This window comes from Phascolarctos cinereus, unplaced genomic scaffold (assembly GCF_003287225.1).
Source record: "Phascolarctos cinereus isolate Bilbo 61053 unplaced genomic scaffold, phaCin_HiC Scaffold_3;HRSCAF=262, whole genome shotgun sequence".
Lineage (NCBI taxonomy): Eukaryota > Metazoa > Chordata > Mammalia > Diprotodontia > Phascolarctidae > Phascolarctos > Phascolarctos cinereus.
Genome location: NW_027555736.1, coordinates 34,601,194 through 34,623,186, shown reverse-complemented (window position 1 = coordinate 34,623,186; position 21,993 = coordinate 34,601,194). Strand labels below are relative to the sequence as shown.

Sequence of the window (21,993 nt, the reverse complement as noted above, 5' to 3'; positions counted from 1 at the left end):
CCCACTCTTACTAAACCTTTACTTGTTCCTACCACCCCCTCAAGCTATCTTCCTATATCTCTACTCCCTTTCATAGTCAAACTTCCAGAAAAATATTTCTAGGCTCCAGGGCTATTTCTGGTCTTTTCACCTCCCATTCACTTCTTAATCCCTTGCAAATAGACTTTGGTTCCCACAGCTGGATTGAAATGGCTTTCTCCAAGGTCCCCAATGAATTCTTCTGCTGAATCCAAAGGCCTTTAATCACCTCATCCTTCTTGACCTCTTCGTAGCATTTCAGCAGTTCTCTACTTGCTCCTTGTAGATGCCCTATCCTTGTCTGGGTTTTCAGTGATGCTACTCTGTCCTAGTTTTCCTACCTTCCCTCTTGGAATGGAACCTTTGTAGACTCATCACTAACTGTGAGGGTAGCCCCAGGTCTCTCTTCTTTCTCTCTTTATAGTCTGTTGATTACCTCATCAGCTCCCATGGCTTTGACTATTGTCCCTCTGCAGAGACTCTCAAAACGACATATCTAAGCTTTAATCTCTCTCCTGGGCTACAGTTTAACTGCCTACTGGAATACTAACTGCCTGCATGTCCTACAGTTCTTACAAAAGTGAACTTGTTATCCTTCTACCTCCTCCTTCTCTTCACTTGGCTATTTCTAACTAGGGAACCACCACCTCCCTGCTTCACAACCTAGGAGCCATCTCCAATTCTTTTTTTTTTTTTTTGCGGTGAGGCAATTGGGGTTAAGTGACTTGCCCAGGGTCACATAGCTAGTGAGTATCATGTGTCTAAGGCCAGATTTGAACTCAGGTCCTCCTAACTCCAGGGCCAGTGCTCTATCCACTGTGCCATCTAGCTGCCCCCATCTCCAATTCTTTGCTGAGCCTCATATCCAGTTGCTGAAGTCTTGTTGATCCTGCCTCCATGCCTTCTTTGGCATCCATCCCCTCTTTCTACTCATATCACCACCCAGTTCTGGACCTTATCATCTCTTGCCTGGATTATCATCATGACTCCCTCACTGGGTTCCCTACCTGCCTCTGGTCTCTCCCCTGTCCAACTCATCTTTCATGCACAGTTACCAAACTGATATTCCTAAAGCTCAGGTCTGATTATATCACTCCTCCATTCAAGAGCCTATGGGGAAGATGCCCTCAAAGTGTTATAGCAAAAATATTTTTCAATGTATGGCTTCCCTACCAGGATCCGCTCTAACTGAGGGAGAGACTTTGAGAGCAAGGTACTCAAGGAAATGTTGGTGTTAGCAGGTATCAAAACATCTAGAACTCCTTACCATCCATGAGGAGCTCCATAGGTGAATGTTTTAACTGAGTACCATTGAACATCTTGGAAACTTGGGGACCCAAACAAAAAAGCTCAGTGGATTCCATATCCATCTTTTCTAGTACATGGATACAATTCCACCAGGGATGCTGCTCTAGGCCCTATACAACTTGGTCTGGGTTTGCTTTCTATCCAGCAGCAAACTTTTGAACCTCTTGAATTCCATCAGAGCTGTTTCCTTATCTTGACTCCATGCTCTAGCATCATACAAAACATAACTCTGTGCCTCAGTTTCCTAATTTGTAAAATTAAACAATCAATAAACATTTATTTTAAAAATGTAATTTTGGTTTCTGTCACAGCTTTCCAGGCTGAAGCTTTGGCTAGCTTAGGCTTCTTCCAGCTCTCTCCCACCTAAGTATGAGTAGTGTGTTGTATAACCTCCTTCAGCCCAGGGACCAAAACACAAGTGAATAGGTAGGTGTGGCTTTCCCCCAAACATGAGTGAGTGTAGGCAGTCAATGAATATTTATTAAGCACCTATTATGTGCCAGGTACTGTGCTGGGGATACACACAGAAAAGTAAAACCAGTCCCTACTCTGCAGGAGCTCACATTCTAATGGCAAAGTCAGCATAATAGGGAAGATTCCAGCTACGTGTCAGATGGGAAGGAGCCGTGTTTCTTACGGCTCGGCAGCAAGGCACATGGCAATGCTTCTTCTTTAATGTTGTTTCCACTGATAAAATCCATCATATCAGTTTCTGATGATGAATCAACACAAGGACTTTGGTGACAAGAACTTTCCTTTCTGGCTCAACGATGCCTGTGGCTGTAGCCTCTCCTAAAAGGAGCAGGTGCCAGGCTGTATCTCTATGGGGACTCTTTCCCATGATAATGGCCAAGGTCACCGGGCTAGAAGCATTGCTGTTGGGTTCAGAGTACTGGGCTGTCTCCATCACAGTCTGAGAGGAGATGGTACCCCCCCTTCATTATGGCTATGGAGGCTGGGCTAAAAGGAGGTCTCATGGTTTGAGGACAGCATTGCTATTCCCAAAGCTCTTAGGTTCAGGGTCATGGACTGTGACTTGCCCAGGGTTCCATAGTTAGGAAGGATGTGAGCCTAGATTTGGACCTAGGTCTTCTGACTTCCCATCCAAAGCTGTTTCTACAACAAAAATGTCTTCCCAGTGGGAAATTGCACAGGAGTTCAAAGAGGGTAACACAAGAATATCGTTCAGGGTTTGATTGGTGTGGGGTCCACACACTAGGAAACTGGAGACCATAGGCATATGGGCTTTCCTTCCACGGCCTGGATCCATGATCGTGCTCCCTGTTCTTCCACACATTAGCGCTGTCAGCTGGGGGAAACGATGGCCTGTGTTATCTCCTTTGTCTTGAAATCTCTTAAGCACTCTTAGATAATGGAAAGCCCAGGTTATTAACAATAATATAAGTCCTGCCATTGGGGATCAAATAACAGATAACTCTGCTCAGGGCCCAGGAGCCTTTAGAGAAACCATTCACTCAATCTTTATTGCATCTCAGGCTTTGGAAAATGTCCTATTTCTGTCTCCTGTCATCTCTGGGAGAAATGTTGCCCTCCCCATGCAGAGGGAGAAGATTTCTCCTGCCCCAGGAAGTTTTCCACCCAAGGAGCAGCAAGGGGTAAAGCCAATGAGGAGCTTAGCTCTAAGGGGAGCATTCTCTGGAGATGGATGGGGTTCCTGCTGGTTCTTTGGTCACCCAGAAGAATCGGAGAAGGGCTGCCTGGGGGCCTGTGAGACATGGCTAGACTAGCTGGATAGCTCTGCCTGCAATTGGAGAGAAGGATGGAGAGGAATAGACCTAGAATGAGGGGCAGAGAGGACAGAGCAGGAAACATGAGAATCAGAGGGCTCTTAATTGTTAGATATGAAGAAGGTAAGAAAATTAAAGGAAGAAAGAGGCAGAGAATGGGAAGGAAGGAAGGAAGGAAGGAAGGAAGGAAGGAAGGAAGGAAGGAAGGAAGGAAGGAAGGAAGGAAGAAATAGAGGAAGGGAGGGGGGAGGAAGGGAAGGCAGGAAGGAAAGGGGGAAAGAAAGGAGAAAAAAGAAGGAAAGGAGGGAAGGAAAGGAAAGAAGGAAGAAAGAAAAAGGAGGAAGGAGGCAGGGAAAGATTGGAGGATGAGGGAGGGAGGAACAGAAAGAACTTGTAAGAGCCCTAGGCTGGTACTCAAAAGAACTAGACCCTAATTCTAGCTGTTGGACTAACCCCAGTGTACAATTGGCTTGAACAATCGCTTCCCATCTTTGGGGCTCTATTTCTTCCTCTGTCCACTGAGGCCTAGACTAGAGAGCTCTAAAGTCTTTTGCAGCTCTAATGGCCCATGAGTTTATTACAATTTTCAATCAGTCTAACACGCATCTGTTAAGAGCCCGACATACACCCAGCCCTCTGCACTAGGGAAACAAAGGGGGGAAATGAGAGTCTTGGTTTTGAAGTGTTGACATTCTATTGGGAGGCTAGGGAGCGCCTAGAAGCAGCATGTGTGCAGAGCAGTAAACACGGACTACATACCAAGTAAATTCAGCGATTTCAGAGGTCAGGAAGGGCGTGGCTCTTGAGCAGGGCTTTGAATAGAGCTAAGTGATTCTAAGAGGCAGAGCTGCAAAGGGAGGGCATTCCAAGCATGAGGGACAGCCTAGGCAAAGGCATGGGAGCTAGAGATGGAAGGTCATGTATAGAGGGAGGAGGGCATCACAGTTATTAGGATCCTAAAAGGAAAGGAAAACCGTGCAGAAAGGAAGAGAAAATCCAATTTCTGACCTCCCTTCCTACCTCTCAGCCCTTCTTCCCCTCTCCAGAAGACTCAACGTCCCTCTGGTCTCCCTGCTTTCTGTTTTCCCACTGGTGAGCTAGTGTCAGTCATTGGAACTTTTTTTCTTTTTTTGAAAATTATTTATTTATATTGATTGATTTAAAACACAGGTTTTTAAATTCTTTCTTATGTATTTATTTTATTCTTTTTTCTTCAGTTCTAATCATTGGTACCTTTGTGTATAACATACTTTAGTGTAACCCTGAATCTGAATCTAGAACAAAACAACATGGAAATTCTGATCAGTTCAGTGACTTTAGAAGACTGAAAGGCAGTTTTCAGATGAAGAAATCAAAGCTATCTATAGTACTATGAAAAAATGCTCTAAATCACTATTGATTAGAGAAAGGCAAATTAAAACAACTCTGAGGTACCACCTCATACTTATCAGATTGGCTACTATGACAGAAAAGGAAAATCATACCTGTTGTAGAAGATGTGGGAAAATGGGAACATTAATGCAATGTTGATGGAGTTGAGAACTGATCCAACCATTCTGGAGAGCAATGTGGAACTTTGCCCAAAGGGCTATAAAATTTGCATACTCTTTGATCGAGAGATAGTACTACTAGGTCTGTATGTCAAAGAGGTCATAAAAAAGGGGAAAAGACCCACATGTTCAGAACTATTTATAGCAGCTCTTTCTGTGGTGGCAAAGAATTGGAAATTCAGGGGATGTCCATTAATCAGGGAATGGGTGAACAAGTTGTAGTGTATGAAAGTAATGGAATACTATTGTGCTTTAAGAAATGGTGAGCAGGCAGATTTTGGAAAAACCTGGAAAGACTTGAATGAACTGATGCTGAGTGAAGTGAGCAGAACCAGAGGAGCATTATACACAGTGACAACATTGTGCGATGACCAACTTTGATAGATTTAACTCTTCTCAGCAATACAATGATCTTAGGCAATTCCAAAAGACCCATGATGGAAAATGCTATTCACATCCAGAGAAAGAACAATGGAGTCTGAATGCAGATGGAAGCATACTATTTTCTCTTTTTTGTTTTTTTCTTTCTCATGGTTTTTCCCTTTTGTTCTGATTCTTCGTTCACCACATGACTAATGGGGAAATATGCTTAATATGATTGTACGTGTATAGCTTATGTCAGATAACTTGCTGTCTTGTGGAGGGGGGAGGGAAGGAGGAAAAAATTTGGAGCTAAAAATCTTATAAAAGTGAATGCTGAAAATTATCTTTACATGTAATTGGAAAAAATTAAAATACTATTAAGCAAGAAAAAAAGAAGACTGAAACCTTAGGTTTAGAAACATACCACCTTCCTCTTGCCAGAGAGGTGGGGGACAGAGAGAATGGGGGATGTGTTGTCAGACATGAGAAATGTATGATTTGTTTTATTTCACTGCACCCCTTTGTTATAAGAGAAGAATCTATGGTGAGGGTGTCATTGGGAAGAAACAGTAATATAAAGAAAGTGGGAGGAATATTTTTTGCAATTTTTTTTGGTACGGTAATTGGGGTTAAGTGACTTGCCCAGGGTCACACAGCTAGTAAGTGTCAAGTGTTTAGTCTGAGGCCCGATTTGAACTTAGGTCCTCCTGACTTCAGGGCCAATGCTCTATCCACTGTGCCATCTAGCTGCCTCCCTCCCATAAACTTTGAGGTATTATAAATAACCCTTGAAAGTATTGTCCCTGGTTTGCGGATGAGAAAATCGATCACCAACAGGTTTAAATGTCAGGGCAGGTAGGTGGTACAGTGGATGGAGCACTGGCCCTGGAGTCAGCAGGACCTGAGTTCAAATATGACCTCAGACACTTAACAGTTGCCAGCTGTGTGACCCTGGGCAAGTCACTTAACCCCATTGCGTAGCTAAAAACAAACAAACAAACAAAAAACCCAGAATGTTTAAATGTCGTACTCTTGGCCACACAGATAGGAAGCTGGCAAAGTGACTCATGTTTAAGTTCATCTGTCCTGATCTATAATGTGCAAGTACGACTTGGGATCTGGAAACAAGATCTAGGGTCCCTCCAGGAACCGAAGCCCAGGACTCAGGGTTCCTGGTTCCTGGGGCTCAGGGGTTCCCTAGGGAGGGAGGGATGAATAAACAGAGTCCCCTTCCCCAAGGACCTAAGCCTGCCATCTGAGTGGAGCCTCTCTTAGCTCTGATCTCTGTCCATGCTCAATTCTCCAATCTTTTTTTTTTTTAATCAGATCTGTCCACTCTCTTTTACTGGCTATGTCCAAGGGTGTGGCTTAGATATATAATAGTCATGACTCAGTCATTCTCTTTAATGTGATTGTCCTTGGGCCAGCAAGTATTCAGTGGAAAGGTAAAGGGTACTCTTTGTACCCTAACAAGGAGAAATCCTTATTTGGGCATTTAAAGCCCTCACAATCATGGGACTCCTGCCTACCACCCCTTTCATCCACTTTCTGGCCACATCTGCCTATTTGGTGTTCCCCAACTCACATTTCACCTCCTTTGCCTGGAATGCACTCACTTCTCACCTCGATCTCTTAGAATCCCTACATTCCTCAATGATTCTGCTCAAGCACTGCCTCCTATAGAAAATCTTTCCTGCTTCCCATAGGTCAGTAGCTCCATTTAAATCCTTTGGGGATTTGAGACATGGTCCAAGGGATGCATGCCAAAAATTCTTTCATGGAGCCTTAAGCAGTAAATAATAGTAATGGCTAAATTACTTTGGAGATTCACAACACATCATTCTGGTTGTTGTGGTTGTTGTTAAGGGTTCGAGGGACCAAAACAAAAAATTGGGAGCCCCTGCTAAGAGCTTTCACATTCTGAGTTCCTTCAGTAGAATATGAATCCATTGGGTTTGGCTCACATCCAGGTTTTCCTCAGTGCACTTAACAGGGTCCCAGATCTCATACAAGCACTCAAGGTAGCAATGCATATGAGTAAGAGCGTCTTTATTTCACCTCACTGAAAATATAGAAGATTTGAAGGACTCACAAGTGAGTCCTTTATAACCAGATAAAGGCTCAGAAAGAATCACAGCATTTGAGATCTGGAAGAGCTCTCTGAGCCAAAAGGCCAAACTGTGCATAGAAGGAATCCTCACTATCACATGCCCAGATGATCATCCTGCTTCTCTACCTTGAAGAGCTCCAAGAAGGGAGAAGCCACCAGCTCTTGAGTCAGTGCGTTCCACTCTTGGACAGCTCCCATCACCACAAAGTCCTTCCCAACATGCAACCTTTCTGCAGCTTCCTCCCAGCGTTCTTGGTTCTGGACTCTGTGGCCAAACAGAACAGATCCAAACCTTCTCCCCTGATACAGTATCTCAAATACTTGAACCCAACTATTATGTTCACCCTGTCTTCTCTTCTCCAGGATAAATATCCCCTGTTTATTTGTCTAATGCTCATATAATATGAACTGAAGGTCCTTCACCATCTTTTTTGCCTACTGGTGGATCCTCTCACTTAATCTCTCTGGGCTCCAGTCTCCTGAACTGCAGAATGAGGGGTAGAATAGATAGCTTCCAGGGCCCAGTGGATAGAGCTCTGGCCTTGGAGTCAGGAGGATCTGAGGTCAAATCTGGCCTCCGACACACAACACTTACTAGCTGTGTGACCCTCGGCAATTCACTTAACCCCATTGCCTAGCAAAAACAAACAAACAGACAAAAGAATAGATAGCTTCCAAGGTCCTTTCCAGTTTCAGATTTATGATTCTACAATTATCATTAGGGACAAGGACTATATACTGAATCTGTGGTTTTATTAATATTGGGGACTCCTAGGTGAGGAAACTACCCTTACCAAAATCGGCACTTACAAATTGGCACCTTCCTATGACTCATAGTCTTAAAGAGTTCCCCAGGGTATTGAATGCCTAACTGTCTCGCCCAGGGTCACACAACCAACACGTGTAAGAGATGAGATTTGAACCCATGTCTCCTTGGCTTCAAAGATTTGCTCTCTATCCACCATGCTACAGTGCCTTTCTGTGTTCATCAGTGTCCTTCTTATACTGACTGAACTGGGGTTGCTACCAGGGCAAACCTTTGCCATTTGGGTGGATCCATAGCCCTCCAACAGGTTCCTACATAGGCCCCCCCCCCCGATTCATGGTTTCATCAGTGATTTGGAATCAGACATACTTTGGGGCTGCTGAATGAGCAATCTCTTTATAATAGAACCATCAGTGTCCAAATGATCCACTGGCTTTGGTTTTTAAGTAGTATGCTACTCAAGAACTAGATGGGAAATCCTCTTCTTTTTCTAAGGATCATACTGAATTGGGAAATCCTCTTGGGTCTCTAAAAGGTCCAGTCCCAGAACTTTTAAATTTTGAAAATTTTAAACTTGAAGTTTACCACAGCGCACCCCTCCCCACTCTCCCAAGGCTGACACTACCCAGGAAATCTCTCTCCTTTGACTCAGAGGCTAAATTCCAGGATCACACTGCTGAAGGAATTCATATTTTCCCCTTCTCCACATAGGAGTTTTGAGTTGGCCCTGAATTCTCCTTCTGTTCAAATGGATAAGGACATCTACCTCACTTTCCGATTCTGTAGAAAATCAACCAGTGTTTGTGTCATTGTCATTTCTGGGCCAGGACTTTAAGTTTAGAAAGAACTTTACTCACCACAACCAAGAGATAGATGGTCTATGAATGTCTATTTTATAGATGAGAAAACAGACTGAAGATGAAAGGACATGCACAGGGTCACACACTTACCATAAGTGCCACAGAGGGTTGGTGATGAGATGCAAGCTGTTTGAGAGCAAGGACCATTTCATTTTTCTCTTTGTATTCCCAGCTTCTAGCATGGCCAGGGAGACAGGGATGCAACTGACTTCAACTCTTGGTCCCTCTCATAAAAGAGAGTCTCAGGCAAGCAGTTTCTGGGAAGACTTCCTGGCTGAGGTAGAGGCAGCCAGAAGATGTCTGGCCAAATCCTTTCCCCCAGTATGGGCAGCCTTCAGCTGCCCCTCACTCCCATCATTCTGGGCAATTCCAGCCTTTTTCCCCCTTCTCCCTAGGAGTCCTGGGGAAGCAGTGGGTTCTCCTTCATTTTTCCAAGATATTCACACGTCACTCTAAAACCTCAGTTACCAACTATGTAAAATGAAGGGGGATGGACTAGATCTGGGGTACTTAGCCTAAGGTGTTTTTTAAAAGATATTTGATAACAGCATAAATGGTTTCCATTGCAATTATATGTATTTTATTTTATGTATTTTAAAAACATTATTCTGAAAAGGGGTACCTTTTCCAGACTGACACCCAAGGGGTCCATTACACAAAAAAGGTTAGGGACCTCTGGACTAAAGGATCTCTCAGCTCCCTTTCTTCTCTAACAGTGCATAGATTAGCAATTCGGCTAGGTGTGAGGACACCTGGCTCCTCTTCCTTTCTTTTTTAAAACAAGGTTTTTTAAAAATTTTTTTATTCTAAAGTTATTTTTAAAAATTAAGTTGAATGGGTATTTGTGTATCTATAGGACAAAAAGGAGGATTATACATGAAACTACAGATCCATGTTACATACTGCTTGATTTTCTTTTTAAGAATAATTAGACCAACCTGTAGCTTTCAAAGCTTCCCCGCTTGTCTGTGCCTTTTTCTGGTCTTCCTTCGGTTGCCTGTATTTAAAAAAAAAAAGCCTCAATCCTCTTTTCTTTCCTCTCTCCCTCCCTCCCTTCCTTTCCCCTCCTTCTCTGTCTCTCTCTGTCTCTCTGTCTCTCCCCCCCTCCCCCATATCTTTTGAAAAAAGAAAAGAAAAACAACACCCCTGTAATAAATATGCGTAGTGAAGTAAAACAAATTTCCATATTGGGCACGTCCAAAAACGCCCATCTCATTCTGCACCCCGAGCCCACCATCCCGATTCACCAGGAGGTTGGGCAGCATATTTCCCGTTCAGTCCCCCTGCCCAGTTCTTACTGCCTGTTTTACCCATTCTTCATTCGACCTTGGGCAAATCTTTTCTCCCTTCTGGGCCTCCCCGTCTTAGGACCGGCACCTTAGAGGTCATTTAGTCCAATCGCTTCCTTTTACAGACTAGTAAACTGAGGCCCAGTGAAGTTAAGGGACTTGGCTAAGTAGAGGAGGCTTGGATTTTGGGCCCCACAGGCTGCCCTGCCCTCACTGCTGACCTCGGGGCCTTCTCCGAGTCCTTGATTCCAGCCCCGGAGCCGGAGCCCTAGGCTGGGCTGCGCCGCTGAGCTCCAGAGCAGCCCCTGCGCGGGGCCCTGAATTATTGATGGTACTTCGGGTGACATTCTCTCCTTTGCTTTCCTCTCCAGAGGAGGAGGAGGAGGAGGGTGGGGGGCGGGGCTCAGCGCCGCCCGCTGTCTAGTCCGAGCTCCCTCCTCATCCTGGTCCCTCCTGGCCCCGGGAGGCCTCCGGACATCCGGCAGCAGTTCCCCCACCTCACCTCACCTCCACCCCCACCTCACTTCGAAATTTCTTCCCCTCCCCCAGCCCCTGCCCCCACCCAGCCGGCTTCGTTTGTTTATTTTTGGCTGGAGGCGGTAGGGAAGGGAAAAGCCCGGGCTGAGCGGAGGTGTCTAGACCCTAGCCAAGGGCAAGGGTGGGGATGAGGAAGGCTGGGGAACGAAAAAGAATAACTTTCATTTCCAGTGGAAAGGGCGCTGAGAAAGCCGGGAGCCTGGGTTCGAATCCTAAGCCTTTGCTGCTACAGTTCTGTTCAATTCAACAAGCATTTATTAAGCGCCTACTTTACCAGGCACTGTGCCAGGCACCAGGGATGCGGAGATAGAAACGAAACCGTCCCTGCCCTCAAGGAGCTTACGGTCTACCTGGGGGAAACCACGTGTCGGCAGGTAAGCAATTACAAATGATACAGAACATAAGGAAAAAGTCACTGGAGTTCCAGCTCAAATCCCACAGGCTAGAGCCGGAGAAGCCTTCCCTGGGCCCCTTAAAGCCATGCCTGCCTTCCTTCGGTTAATTACCTCCATTGGATTATCTCTATAACCTGGCTCGTTTGTGCAGTTCGTCTGCTCCATTCGATTGGAAGCTTTTCAAGCGAGAAGACTGTTTTTTGCCTATATATCCCCAGAGCTTAGCACAATGCCTGACCGTATAGTAGGCGCTTAATAAATGTTGACTGACAGGAAAGGCCTCTTGTAGTAAGTGGCAATTAATTGAGCCTTGTCTCTAAATCCAAATTCTTTCCAGCCGTTTCTTGGCCTCGGTTCCCTTAACCATTTAAAAAAAAATGTCCTGAACCTCTTTGACAGTCTAGAGAAGCCAATAGACCCCTTCTCAGAATCATATTTATAAATGCATAAAATAAGATACAGAGGGAATGTAAATATTGTTTATAAATGCATAAAGTAAAATAAAAAGGAGTCTAATTATTGTGAAATAGTTATCCTCAATTAAAAAAAAACAAGTTCACGGACCTGAGGTTAAGAACCCAGGAGATGATCTCTGAGCTCCCCATTTGGGTTCCTAAAGTTTACATCCATTATTAGTTCATTTGATCTTCTCGACAATTCCATCAAGTAGGACCTGTTCTAGGGCTCATTCTCCCCCACCCCACCCGAGTTGTTATGCTCGTTTTACAGATGAGAAAGCTGACCCTCAGCAAGGTGAAGGGAATTTGGAGTTCATTACGCTGCCGATGCCTTACGTCTCTAAATCCAGGGCCCTGTGGAGCCCTAGAATTGGAATCAGAAAGCCCTGGGTTCCAGGAAGGAGGCAGATACTTCCTAGCTGTGTGATAAGTCGTTTAATTTTTCTGACCTTGGTTTCTGCCTTTTTTTTGGCGGGGGGGAGGGGTGTGTGAGGCAATGGGGGTTAAGTGACTTACCCTTGATCACGCAGCTAGTGTCAAGTGTCTGAGGTTGGATTTGAACTCAGGTCCTCCTGACTCCAAGGCCGGAGCCCTATCCACTGCACCACCCAGCTGCCACCTGAGCCTTGGTTTCTGAATCTCTAAAATGGAGAGAATTTGACCTACATCCTAGGGTTGTTGTGAGGGTCAAATAAGATAATATATGTGACATGCTTTGCAAATCATGAGACCCTATGTAAATTAGTTTTTGTTATTAATACTGTTCCTGCAGTTACTGTTACTTTATGTCGGTAGAGTAATTTCTAGGAACAGTAGAGTAAGTTAAAGACAGGTGAGGCACGAGACGCAAGGGGCAGTAGCTCGGAAGCAGCCAAGTCAAGGGAGGTGGGGGAGTTGGGGCAGAGAACTATGAGATCTCATGACTCCGGAGCCACAGCTTGGATCCGTCTCATCTGTTTCTCTTAGACTTTTCCTCCCGAATCATAGGGCGTGGGGGAAAGTTTTTGTCCAGCGCTCCAATCTGGGTTATGTTCTCCAGCATCAGCAATGCCTTGGAGGGCTCTTCTGGAAAAGGTTTGAAATGAAATTAGGCTGAAGGCTCTAGAACTCCCGTGTTGTGTAGAGGGGAAGGAGGCTGGGTGAGAATGAGAAAGGAAAAGGGAAGAAGGGAGGGCAGAGACACAGGGACCGACAGACGAATGCAGACACACAAACAGAAACAGAGAGAGACAGAGAGACCGACACAGACACACATAGGGAGGTAGCCAGAAAGAGAGGACAAAGGTAAAAAGAGAAGAGAAAAGGAAAAGAAAGATTCACTCTGTTGGTCTTTTTGTGCTTAGGAGCCAAAGCAGGGGCCCAACAATCTTTTAAAAATGAAAACCACTTTAATTTAAAAAAGCAAAAACAAATCCGGGGAACATTTCGGCTCAGAAATGTTGTATCCTTTCCCCTGTCTGAAGCTCCCATTGTCCATCTCTACCCAGAGAATGAATGAATGAAAAGGCTGCCCTGCCTCAGACACTCAGGAGGTGTATGACCCTGGGCAAGTCATAACCTCTGTTTGCCTAACCTGCTGGAAAAGAAAATAGCAAACTACTCCAGTCTCTTTGCCACTGGGTCAGGAAGAATACGATTCGACTAAAACGCCTGAACTACCATGGGCAAAAGAGTTGGTCAATAAACCTTTAAGTTTCTATGCGCCAGGAAGTGTGCTAAGCTCTAAATATACAAATACAAAAGCAAAGATGACCCTTATCCCCGAGCACCTTACATTCCAAAGGGTCGTGGAGCACTTTGGTCCAGCAAAAATAGGGGTGATGAGAGGAGTATGAGTGGAGTAGATTGACACACCCCATCCAGAAATAGTTTCAGGGAATCAGCTCTTCAAAGTCAATACACGTCTCGTTATTTCCCTTACTATTGGTTACGAACAATACGGAATCGTTTCTAAAAAGTAATTTGCCCTAAAAGCGGAAAACATCTGTAAATGACTTTCCCATCCTTCCCAGCAGGAACGGCCATATTCTGCTAACATTTAATAAATGCATCATATTTTCATTGAGTCTATTTCAGCCTTAAAAAAAAAAGACACTTTGGAAAACCAAGATCAGGATCCATCCTAACCTTTCCTTCCCAGCCTAAGCGAGAGAACAGCTCTCTCTCTGGCCTTGTCCAATGTCAGAACCTATATCCACATAGGGCAGATGTTGGGAGGGGGAAGGGAAGCCAAATGAGAATGCTCAGAATCGTTTCACATCAGCATTACCCAAGTTCACCTCTCCAGATCGCAGCCCCGGGAGGAAGGCGCAGGGAGAACCCGTAAGGGGGTTGGTGATTTTCAAAGTCCCATCAAAACAAAGCCAGCCACCTCCGCCCCTAGCAGGGGTGTGTGTGTGTGTGTGTGTGTGTGTGTGTGTGTGTGTGTGTGTGTGTGTGTGTGTGTGTGTGTGTGTGTGTGTGTGTGTGTGTTTTCCCCCCTCCCCCCTTTAAAAGGCTGGGAGAACAATCCTAAGTAGTAAGTGCGGCGCTGGTCTACATTCCAGCTCTCATAGGGCCAGATTCATCTCCTGAATGAGACATAGGACAGCGGAGGGGAGGAGCAGCCGCCCGGGGCCGGGAAGGCTCAGCACCGTGCGAGCTAAGAGGGAGAGAGCTGCCGACTTGCGGGGCTCTGCTAAATACTGACTGACGGTCTGTAATGACTGCACTGGGGGAGCTGGAGAGAATTCTTGTAGATTACGGGGTGGGGGGGGAGGTGTCTGCGTTCCATTGTTCACTCTGGCCAATCAAGTTGCCCCCATTCCCCCTCGGCCAATCTCCCTTGCGCTCCCCCCACCTCTCCTCTCCCGTCCCACATCACCTCTTCTCCCATCTCCCCGCCTCCCCCTCATCTCTAAACCCTGCTGTGACGTCACAGACCCCGCCCCCAGGCTCTGGGCCCGGGGGGCTGGGAGCGTGCTGATGTCATGCGGCGTGCGGGGCTAGTGCAGAATTCCTCTCCCACCCAAGTCCTCCAGGCTGGAGGAGTTAGTTAGCAAAGAGCCGAGACTGGACGAGCCCGACCATCCTTCTGTCCGCATCATAACACTTTGCGCATGGTGGATATTATTTTTAATTATCCTTTTCTGGGTGCTATGGGGGATCATTCCAAGAGTAAGTCTTTTTATGTGTGTATGTGTGTGCGCGCGTGCCTGCCTGCGCGTGTTGTGTGTGTGCATGATATTAGAAAATATTTTGCTGATATATATGCTTAGCAGCTTCTACAAGTGGCTTCTCTTTGACAAGGAGGTTGGGGAGACAATGTTTAAACGAATGCACCAGCCCCTCTGGATCCCAGGATTGTTTCTCCCTGTGGCGAATATTATTAATATTTGGGGATCAGAGACTATTCTTGCTGGCCCGGGGCTATGCCGCCAGGTTTGAGGCTTACTGAGGGTCGCAGGGAGGCACAGACTTCTTTTTCCTCGCCTTTAGCCTTTCGTGCTTTCCAAAGGAAGAATGTCGCCTTGTACTTGTGAGTTGTGCCAGTCTGCCGGCGCGGGGCGAGTCCTCTGTATTTGTGGCTATTAGGTGTCTGGTGGTGCCTGAGTCGCGGAGCCCGGGGTGCACTCAGCCGAGCGGCCCCGGGGCGGCAGGGGCTGGAGAGCCCGGCGCTCGGCGACGCTTAAACGAGCTCTTGGTGGCGGCTTTTCGCATCTTCGCACTGAGCTCCTTTAGATTAAAAATAATAATAATAATAAAGAAAAGTCCAAGGGATCCTAAATGGAAATATCTGGGGAGGGAGGAAAAGCCTTCGCAAATCTGGAGGGTGGTATTTTTCTTTCAAATGACGAACCTTTAGTAATAGCGGCCTTTTCCTGATGATGATGGGTGGTCGTGATTTTCTTGAAAGAAAGAGGGGAGAGAGAGAGAGAGAGAGAGAGAGAGAGAGAGAGAGAGAGAGAGAGAGAGAGAGAGAGAGAGAGAGAGAGAGAGAGAGAAATACATAAATAAAAGTTGTTTTGCAAATACGTTCGGCGATGGTGGGTTCCTGAATCTGCCTCCTCTGTTCATTTCCCCTCGTAGAAAAGCCCGGGATTGCTATGTGTGTCGGCTGCGGGAGTCAGATTCATGACCAGTACATCCTCAAGGTCTCTCCGGACCTCGAGTGGCATGCAGCCTGCCTCAAGTGCGCTGAATGCAGCCAGTACTTGGACGAAACCTGCACGTGTTTTGTGAGAAACGGCAAGACGTACTGTAAAAGGGACTATATCAGGTGATGCGCGTCGCTGTTTATCCGTCCAAAGAAAAGCCCCAACCTGGAACGTGACCTTGGCTGCCTCCCCCTGTCCCCCGGCTCCGTTTCTTCAGCGCTCATTTTAAAGCTGCCCACCTGGACCGGCTTTCCCCACTTTGAGCCCCCCGCATCTCTCTACCTGGGCCTTTCCTAGTGCTGGCTCCTGGGGCTGCTCAGAAACTTTTCTCCCTCCTTGTCACTGCATGGTCCACTCTCCCGTTTGTTCGCTGGAGCAGGGATCCTCTCCAGGAACGCTGAGCTCTTGTCGTTTGAAAACTATCGTTTCCCGTGGTATCAGGCAACACAGTCTGCCAAGCTTTTTCCCTGTGCTTGCTCAGTAGTGACCCTGGAACTAGCTAGAGTGAGAGAGACAGAAAAAGAGAGGGAACAGAGATAAAAAGAGAGAAGGGGAAACACTTAGGTTTGTCAAAACGCGCCTGTATGTGTGTATGAGTATGTGTGCATATTTGTAACAGTAGTGAGTGTGAATAGAAGTGAATATGTAGAAGCATTTGTACAAATGTTTGTGCTTTACTATATGGATATAGATGAATATAGTAATTAGTGGGACTATATGCATATATGTGTGTGTCAATGTGTAGGTATTTTTCTGTGTATGTAATTGCACGAGGATATATTTGTGTGTGTGTGTGAGAGAGAGAGAGAATTAAGAAGACAAGCAGAGACAGAATGGTGAACAGATTAAATCAGGAGAGGCCCGGGATTATATTCTTCTCTTAGCCGGTGGGCATGTTGCTGTTTTAGTTTGCTCTGAGAAGTAGCTTCGGGCCTGCAGGAGGGCAAAGCCTATCCTAGAGCCAGGGAGCAGACTGGAATCCTTCGGGCATTCCTCGCAGGCAGTTAAAGGCACAGACTTTGCAAACTCCCCCTCCTATCCCTCACCCCCATTCTCCTCCGTAGGTTGTTCGGCATCAAGTGTGCCAAATGCAAGGTGGGTTTCAGCAGCAGCGACCTGGTGATGAGAGCCCGGGAGAATGTCTACCATATCGAGTGCTTCGCTGCTCGGTCTGCAGTCGCCAGCTGCTGCCGGGGGATGAGTTCTCCCTAAGGGATCACGAGCTTCTGTGCCGGGCAGATCACAGCCTCCTGCTGGACAGGGCCTCGGTGGAGAGTCCTCGGAGCCCAGGACACCTACCAAGCAGCAGGGGCCTACATCTGTCAGGTAAGGGCTATGGAAAATCTCTATCCTGGTCCGGGGGAGTTTAAAGATAATGCCTATGGGCAGTGTGTGTGTGTGTGTGTGTGTGTGTGTGTGAGAGAGAGAGAGAGAGAGAGAGAGAGAGAGAGAGAGAGAGAGAGAGAGAGAGAGAGAGAGAGAGAGAGAGAGAGAGAGGCCTTGAGTAATTTAATACTTGAAGTCTCACACTGGGGCCTCTGGTAGACAGACACACCAGTGTGCATGTGGGCTGCAAAACCCTCTCTAGGGAAAGTACCATCTCCCTCCGTGTAAGGGGCCCCCTTCACTGACAGAGAGGTTTCAGTGTTTTGAAAATTCAGATATAGTCTGAAAGTCAGACTCTTCCTAGGTGCACTCTATTTGAAGTGAACCTATTCAACTGCTAACTAAACGAAGCTTGGCTGGGTTCACTAGACCCCATTCTACCTTAAGGCAACTGCTTGAGTCCCTGTGTTTGTGACATAGATAGGAGTGTTGACTGACAAAGATACACAGTGGGTAGACGTGTGTGTGTGTGTGTGTGTGTATTGAAGGTGCAGAATAAGTAGAGTGCCTCTGCCCCAGATATCTGAATATATGTAGAGAGCATACGGTATCTGGAGCCCAGGGTACCGGTGTTTTTCCCTGGATAGAGATATAGAAGTGAATTAAGATGGTTTAGTGAATATTCAGGGCCTGAGGGCCCTTAGCTGGCATTTAGTAACTCAGATCCTATTTTAAGCCCCCTCAAAGGGGCTCTCTCCACTTGCCCTTTGGTCCTAAGCTCCTAAGATGGTCTGTTTCAAGACTCCCTTTCTTTACCCTGGTATAACTAAGGAACTGAGGCCCTGTGTCAAGAAAGCTAAGGAGCCTGGGGTCTCAGGAGGCCGAGGCTGGGCTCTGAGTCTGAGGAGCCTGATCTCTAGATCAGGAGGCCCAGAAGGAGGGAGAGCCCTGGAGAAGAGAAGAGGAATCTTAGGTGAGGAACAGCTTGGAAGAGAAAGAACCGGGCTTGGAACAAGGAGCGAAGGAAGCCTAGGGAGATTGGGAGAAGAAGGGCACAGTGGCAGGAAGGGAAAGAGCCCCAGGGAGTGGGCCAGCTACGAAGGATTCACTTTTGAGCTATCCCAGAAAACAGAGACATCCTCCCTCATCAGAGGCCTGGAAGGCACTGCCTTATACTAAAACAACATTTGGGCTGTCTGAATAATCGGCCGGAGAGAGAGGAGAGTAAAAGCGTGCCAGCTCCTACCCCAGTTGTTGTCTGACTGGGAGGGGAAAAGAGGTCTCGGGACCTCTCTCTTCCTCTTCCTCCCCACCCCCCATCCATCTCTCAAGCCAAAAGGAGAAGCCTGGGACCTTCAGAATCCCCAGCGCTGCTCTGGCCTTTCAGATTTGAATGATTCCTCTAAGCACCCCTGATGGGAGTGCTGGGAGGAAAAGGGTAATTGGAGGAGGAGAAAGCCAGAAAGATCACGGGACGATGTCTTCAGTGTTGAGAAAGTGGCCCTGAGTCCCTGGCAACTGGAGATGTTACTTCTCCGCCCGCGTTTGCAGCGAAAGCTGTTCAGGGCCTGGGGCTACCGAGCAGACTTGTCCATAGCCAGCGGCGCATTTTCTTGGGACGCCGGCACTTTCCCGTGTGTGGCAAGAGAGCAGAGGCTCCGGAAGAGAAAGAACCTTGGGGATTGTGGATGACAGAGGGGGCGGAGGGGCGTAAGGCTGAGCTCATTCTAATGGCCTAAGGTGGAGGGGTGTGTGTGTGTGTGTGTGTGTGTGTGTTTCCAGAGAGGGGACAGGGATGTGTGCGCGGAGGTTCCATTCTAAGTTTGGAGTCTTCATTGTCTATTTTAAGAATTACTAGATAGGCTGGTGGCAATTTAGGGAAGAGGCAAAGGGATAGAGAGAAATAGAATAAATACTAATTCAATTAGTCAATCAACAAACATTATTCAAGCACTACGATGTGCTAGGCACTAGGCTAAGCTCGGTCCGGGAAACCCAAAGTGAAATAAGCTCCTGCCCTCAATTCAGCGAAAAGCCAAGCAAAATAACGCGTGGAAATTGTTTTATGAAAGGAAATTGCAATAAAGTTAAACGAAATAAATCGAATCCGAAAAGCATCTTGTCTCCTGCCCCTGTCCCCCTATCAGAAGGAGTTCCCACAGGTGACAGATGCGTTGGGGGCAGCGGGCGGAGCTCGGTGCTAACGCCTGCCTCCTACACGGGCTTTCTCCCGGTCTCTCCCCCGTCCCTCGTACCCCCTCAGAAGCAGGCTCTGGCCGGCAGCCTTCGCTCCGACCGCACGTGCACAAGCAGACGGAGAAGACGACCCGGGTGCGGACAGTTCTCAACGAAAAGCAACTGCACACGCTGCGGACCTGTTACGCGGCCAACCCGCGGCCCGACGCGCTCATGAAGGAGCAGCTGGTGGAGATGACGGGGCTGAGCCCGCGAGTTATCCGTGTCTGGTTCCAAAACAAACGCTGCAAAGACAAGAAGAAATCCATCCTCATGAAGCAGCTGCAGCAGCAACAGCACAGCGACAAGACGGTGGGTGAGGCGTCTCTGCCACTGGCCCCGGCTCCCGGTGTGGGGGGGGGAGTGGAGGGTGTGGACGCTGTGTGTGTGTTGTGTAGACACCCACACGTATACAGTGTAGACCATATGTATACACATATATGTATATGTGTGTGTATATACATACGTACACATATGTATTTATGTCTCTATAGAATTATTGTTACTATTTGGTCCGGCAAAGTAGGTGCTTTGAAGAGCAAGGGGGATACTTTAATTAACCTGGTGCCTTCAGCAGTAGCTTGAAGCCAGCACCTTCCTGTACCCCCTTGGACGCCCCAGGTGGGGTATGCGTGTGTATCAGAATCGTATCAGGGTTGAAGCTATTTGCCTCAAAACTTGGAAGGCAGGGAACTGGCCTGGGAGGCGCGAAGACGGGACTGACTAGAGCCCGGCTGGCTAGGGTTGGGAGGTTTCTTTCTTCCTTAATCTCGGGGTTTGCCTTTTCCTCCGCGTAATTCGGTTGGAAGCTTTGCTCTCCCGGAACCTGTTGCACCTGGAGGTGGCGGCAGCTCAGAGGCCACGGACGGGTCTTCTTGGGGAGGAAGTTGGGGCCTGCGGGAGGTGGCCGAGGGGCCCGCAGTCCAGGGAAGCCTGAGGTTTCTAACCCTGGGGGAAGGAGGCGTGTGGCCAGGCTGGTGTCTGGGGTCTCAGAGCCCTTTGGCCAGGCTGGTGTCAGGGGTCTCAGAGCCCTTTATAGGCCATTCCAGCTCAGGGTTGGGGCTTAGGGGATATTAGCCATTTTATTTGTGTGCTTCGGGGATGGGCATGTGGGCTTTCCTCTGCATTTCCCTGGGCGGTTGGAGGGGCCCAGCCTTCAAGTGTGTAGTCAGTGAAGCGGGTGGGTGGGGAAGTCACTTTGGTCTGGGGTCCCTTACATCAGCTGGGTGCTGATCTCCTCAGAGCCTGCAGGGTCTGACCGGGACGCCTCTGGTGGCTGGCAGCCCAATCCGCCATGAGAGCGCCGTGCAGGGCAGTGCAGTGGAGGTACAGACTTATCAGCCGCCCTGGAAAGCACTCAGCGAGTTTGCCCTACAAAGTGACCTGGACCAGCCAGCTTTCCAGCAACTGGTGAGGACCCCACCCCCACCCCCAAGCTTCAGCTTCTCTTCTGACTCCCCCCTCTCCTCCCCCCCAACGCCCATGGCTCCACTAAGATTCTCCCTCGACCTTAGCCCGTGGCGGGATGTGGGTACAGGCTAATAGGGGAAAGAGGGGTGGACCCAACCCAAATCCTCTGTGAAGGCTTAGAGTAGCCCTCTACCTCCGAGTTCAGCTCCAATGCTAACTGGGTGCTTAGCTTGGGATTTGAAAGGCCCTTTTGGGACACAGGACCCAACCCCCCCTGCTGAGGGCACTGACCCAGAGGGATTAGCCTGGAGGGGGAGGGGGGACTCCACAGGCAGGGGAGGGACCCTGCCTCCTAAGTCCCTATTCTTGCTGTCAGCCCCTCAGTGGAGAGGATTCCATTTATTTTAAAAGTCATTTTATTGCAGACCCACGTGGCAAAGTAAGCAGGGGGGCCAGGAGGAGGCATGGCCAGGGCTTATGCTTCCCATCCCTCCCTCACCCTCTCCCTGTTGCCTTCCACCTCAGGTGTCCTTCTCTGAGTCAGGCTCCCTGGGGAACTCCTCTGGCAGCGACGTGACCTCCTTATCCTCCCAGCTCCCGGACACTCCGAACAGCATGGTGCCCAGCCCTGTGGAGACGTGAGGAGCCTGGGGCCCGTGGGCCCCTCTTCCCGTGGATTTCGCATGCTCCCTGCATGAGACTCGCCCATGCGCAGGCCATTCCAGCTCTCTGAAAACCCTCTCTCCTTTTTTTAATTCTTATTGTTATTCAAAGGAAAGACAGAGAGAGAGAGAGAGAGAGAGAGAGAGAGAGAGAGAGAGAGAGAGAGAGAGAGAGAGAGAGAAAAGAGAGATACTGTCTTGACTGCCAAAAGCACCAGGATGTGACCTTCCTTCTTCAGACTGGAGAACCCTTTCTCTGCTGGGTTTATTTTGTGAAACCAAAATTGAGGATTTACTAGGATTAGGCCTCACCCCTCCCCCTTTCTCCCCCCATACACCATGTAATCCGGCTTTCTGACTCCCCTCATCCCAACTCACCTGGTGGCTTATAAAAAGAAAGAAAACCAATTCCCACCCGGAAGCTGGGGACGGCTGACCTCTCCTTTTCTCCCTATGGCCCACTTGGGGCCTTGGGGTCAGCTTCGCACCAACTGGCCATTCCTTTTTTGGTTTGGTGGGTTTTTTTAAAAAATGCTTTTGTTGGTTAGGGATGGGGGGAGGGTAAAGGAAGGAAAGGAAAGGAAAGAATACCCAAAGCCCCAAATCGCATGATTGCTGGAAAACCAAAACGAAACTGAACCAAACCCCAAATATATGGAGAAAGAGACTTTTCTTGCAAATGTTTTAATTTATCAGTGGATGGAGGACAGAGTGTGTGAGCCTTTGCCGAACAAAGAAACAAACGTAAGTTATTGCTATTTATTGAGAACAGCAAGTTCACAGTGGGACTGATATTTTGATCTTAATAATAAAAAGCAAAAC

General features: G+C 47.7%; 1 protein-coding gene across 1 annotated transcript; it reads left to right on the top strand.

Annotated features, from left to right (window-relative positions):
* The first annotated feature begins 14,395 nt into the window (after window positions 1-14,395).
* On the top strand, window positions 14,396-21,993 carry ISL2 (ISL LIM homeobox 2). The gene is given in 7 exon segments (XM_020976005.2): window positions 14,396-14,558; window positions 15,471-15,660; window positions 16,603-16,697; window positions 16,700-16,864; window positions 19,128-19,411; window positions 20,342-20,509; window positions 21,035-21,993. Coding segments are annotated over 7 exon segments (1,077 nt in total). The 5' UTR covers window positions 14,396-14,500; the 3' UTR covers window positions 21,152-21,993.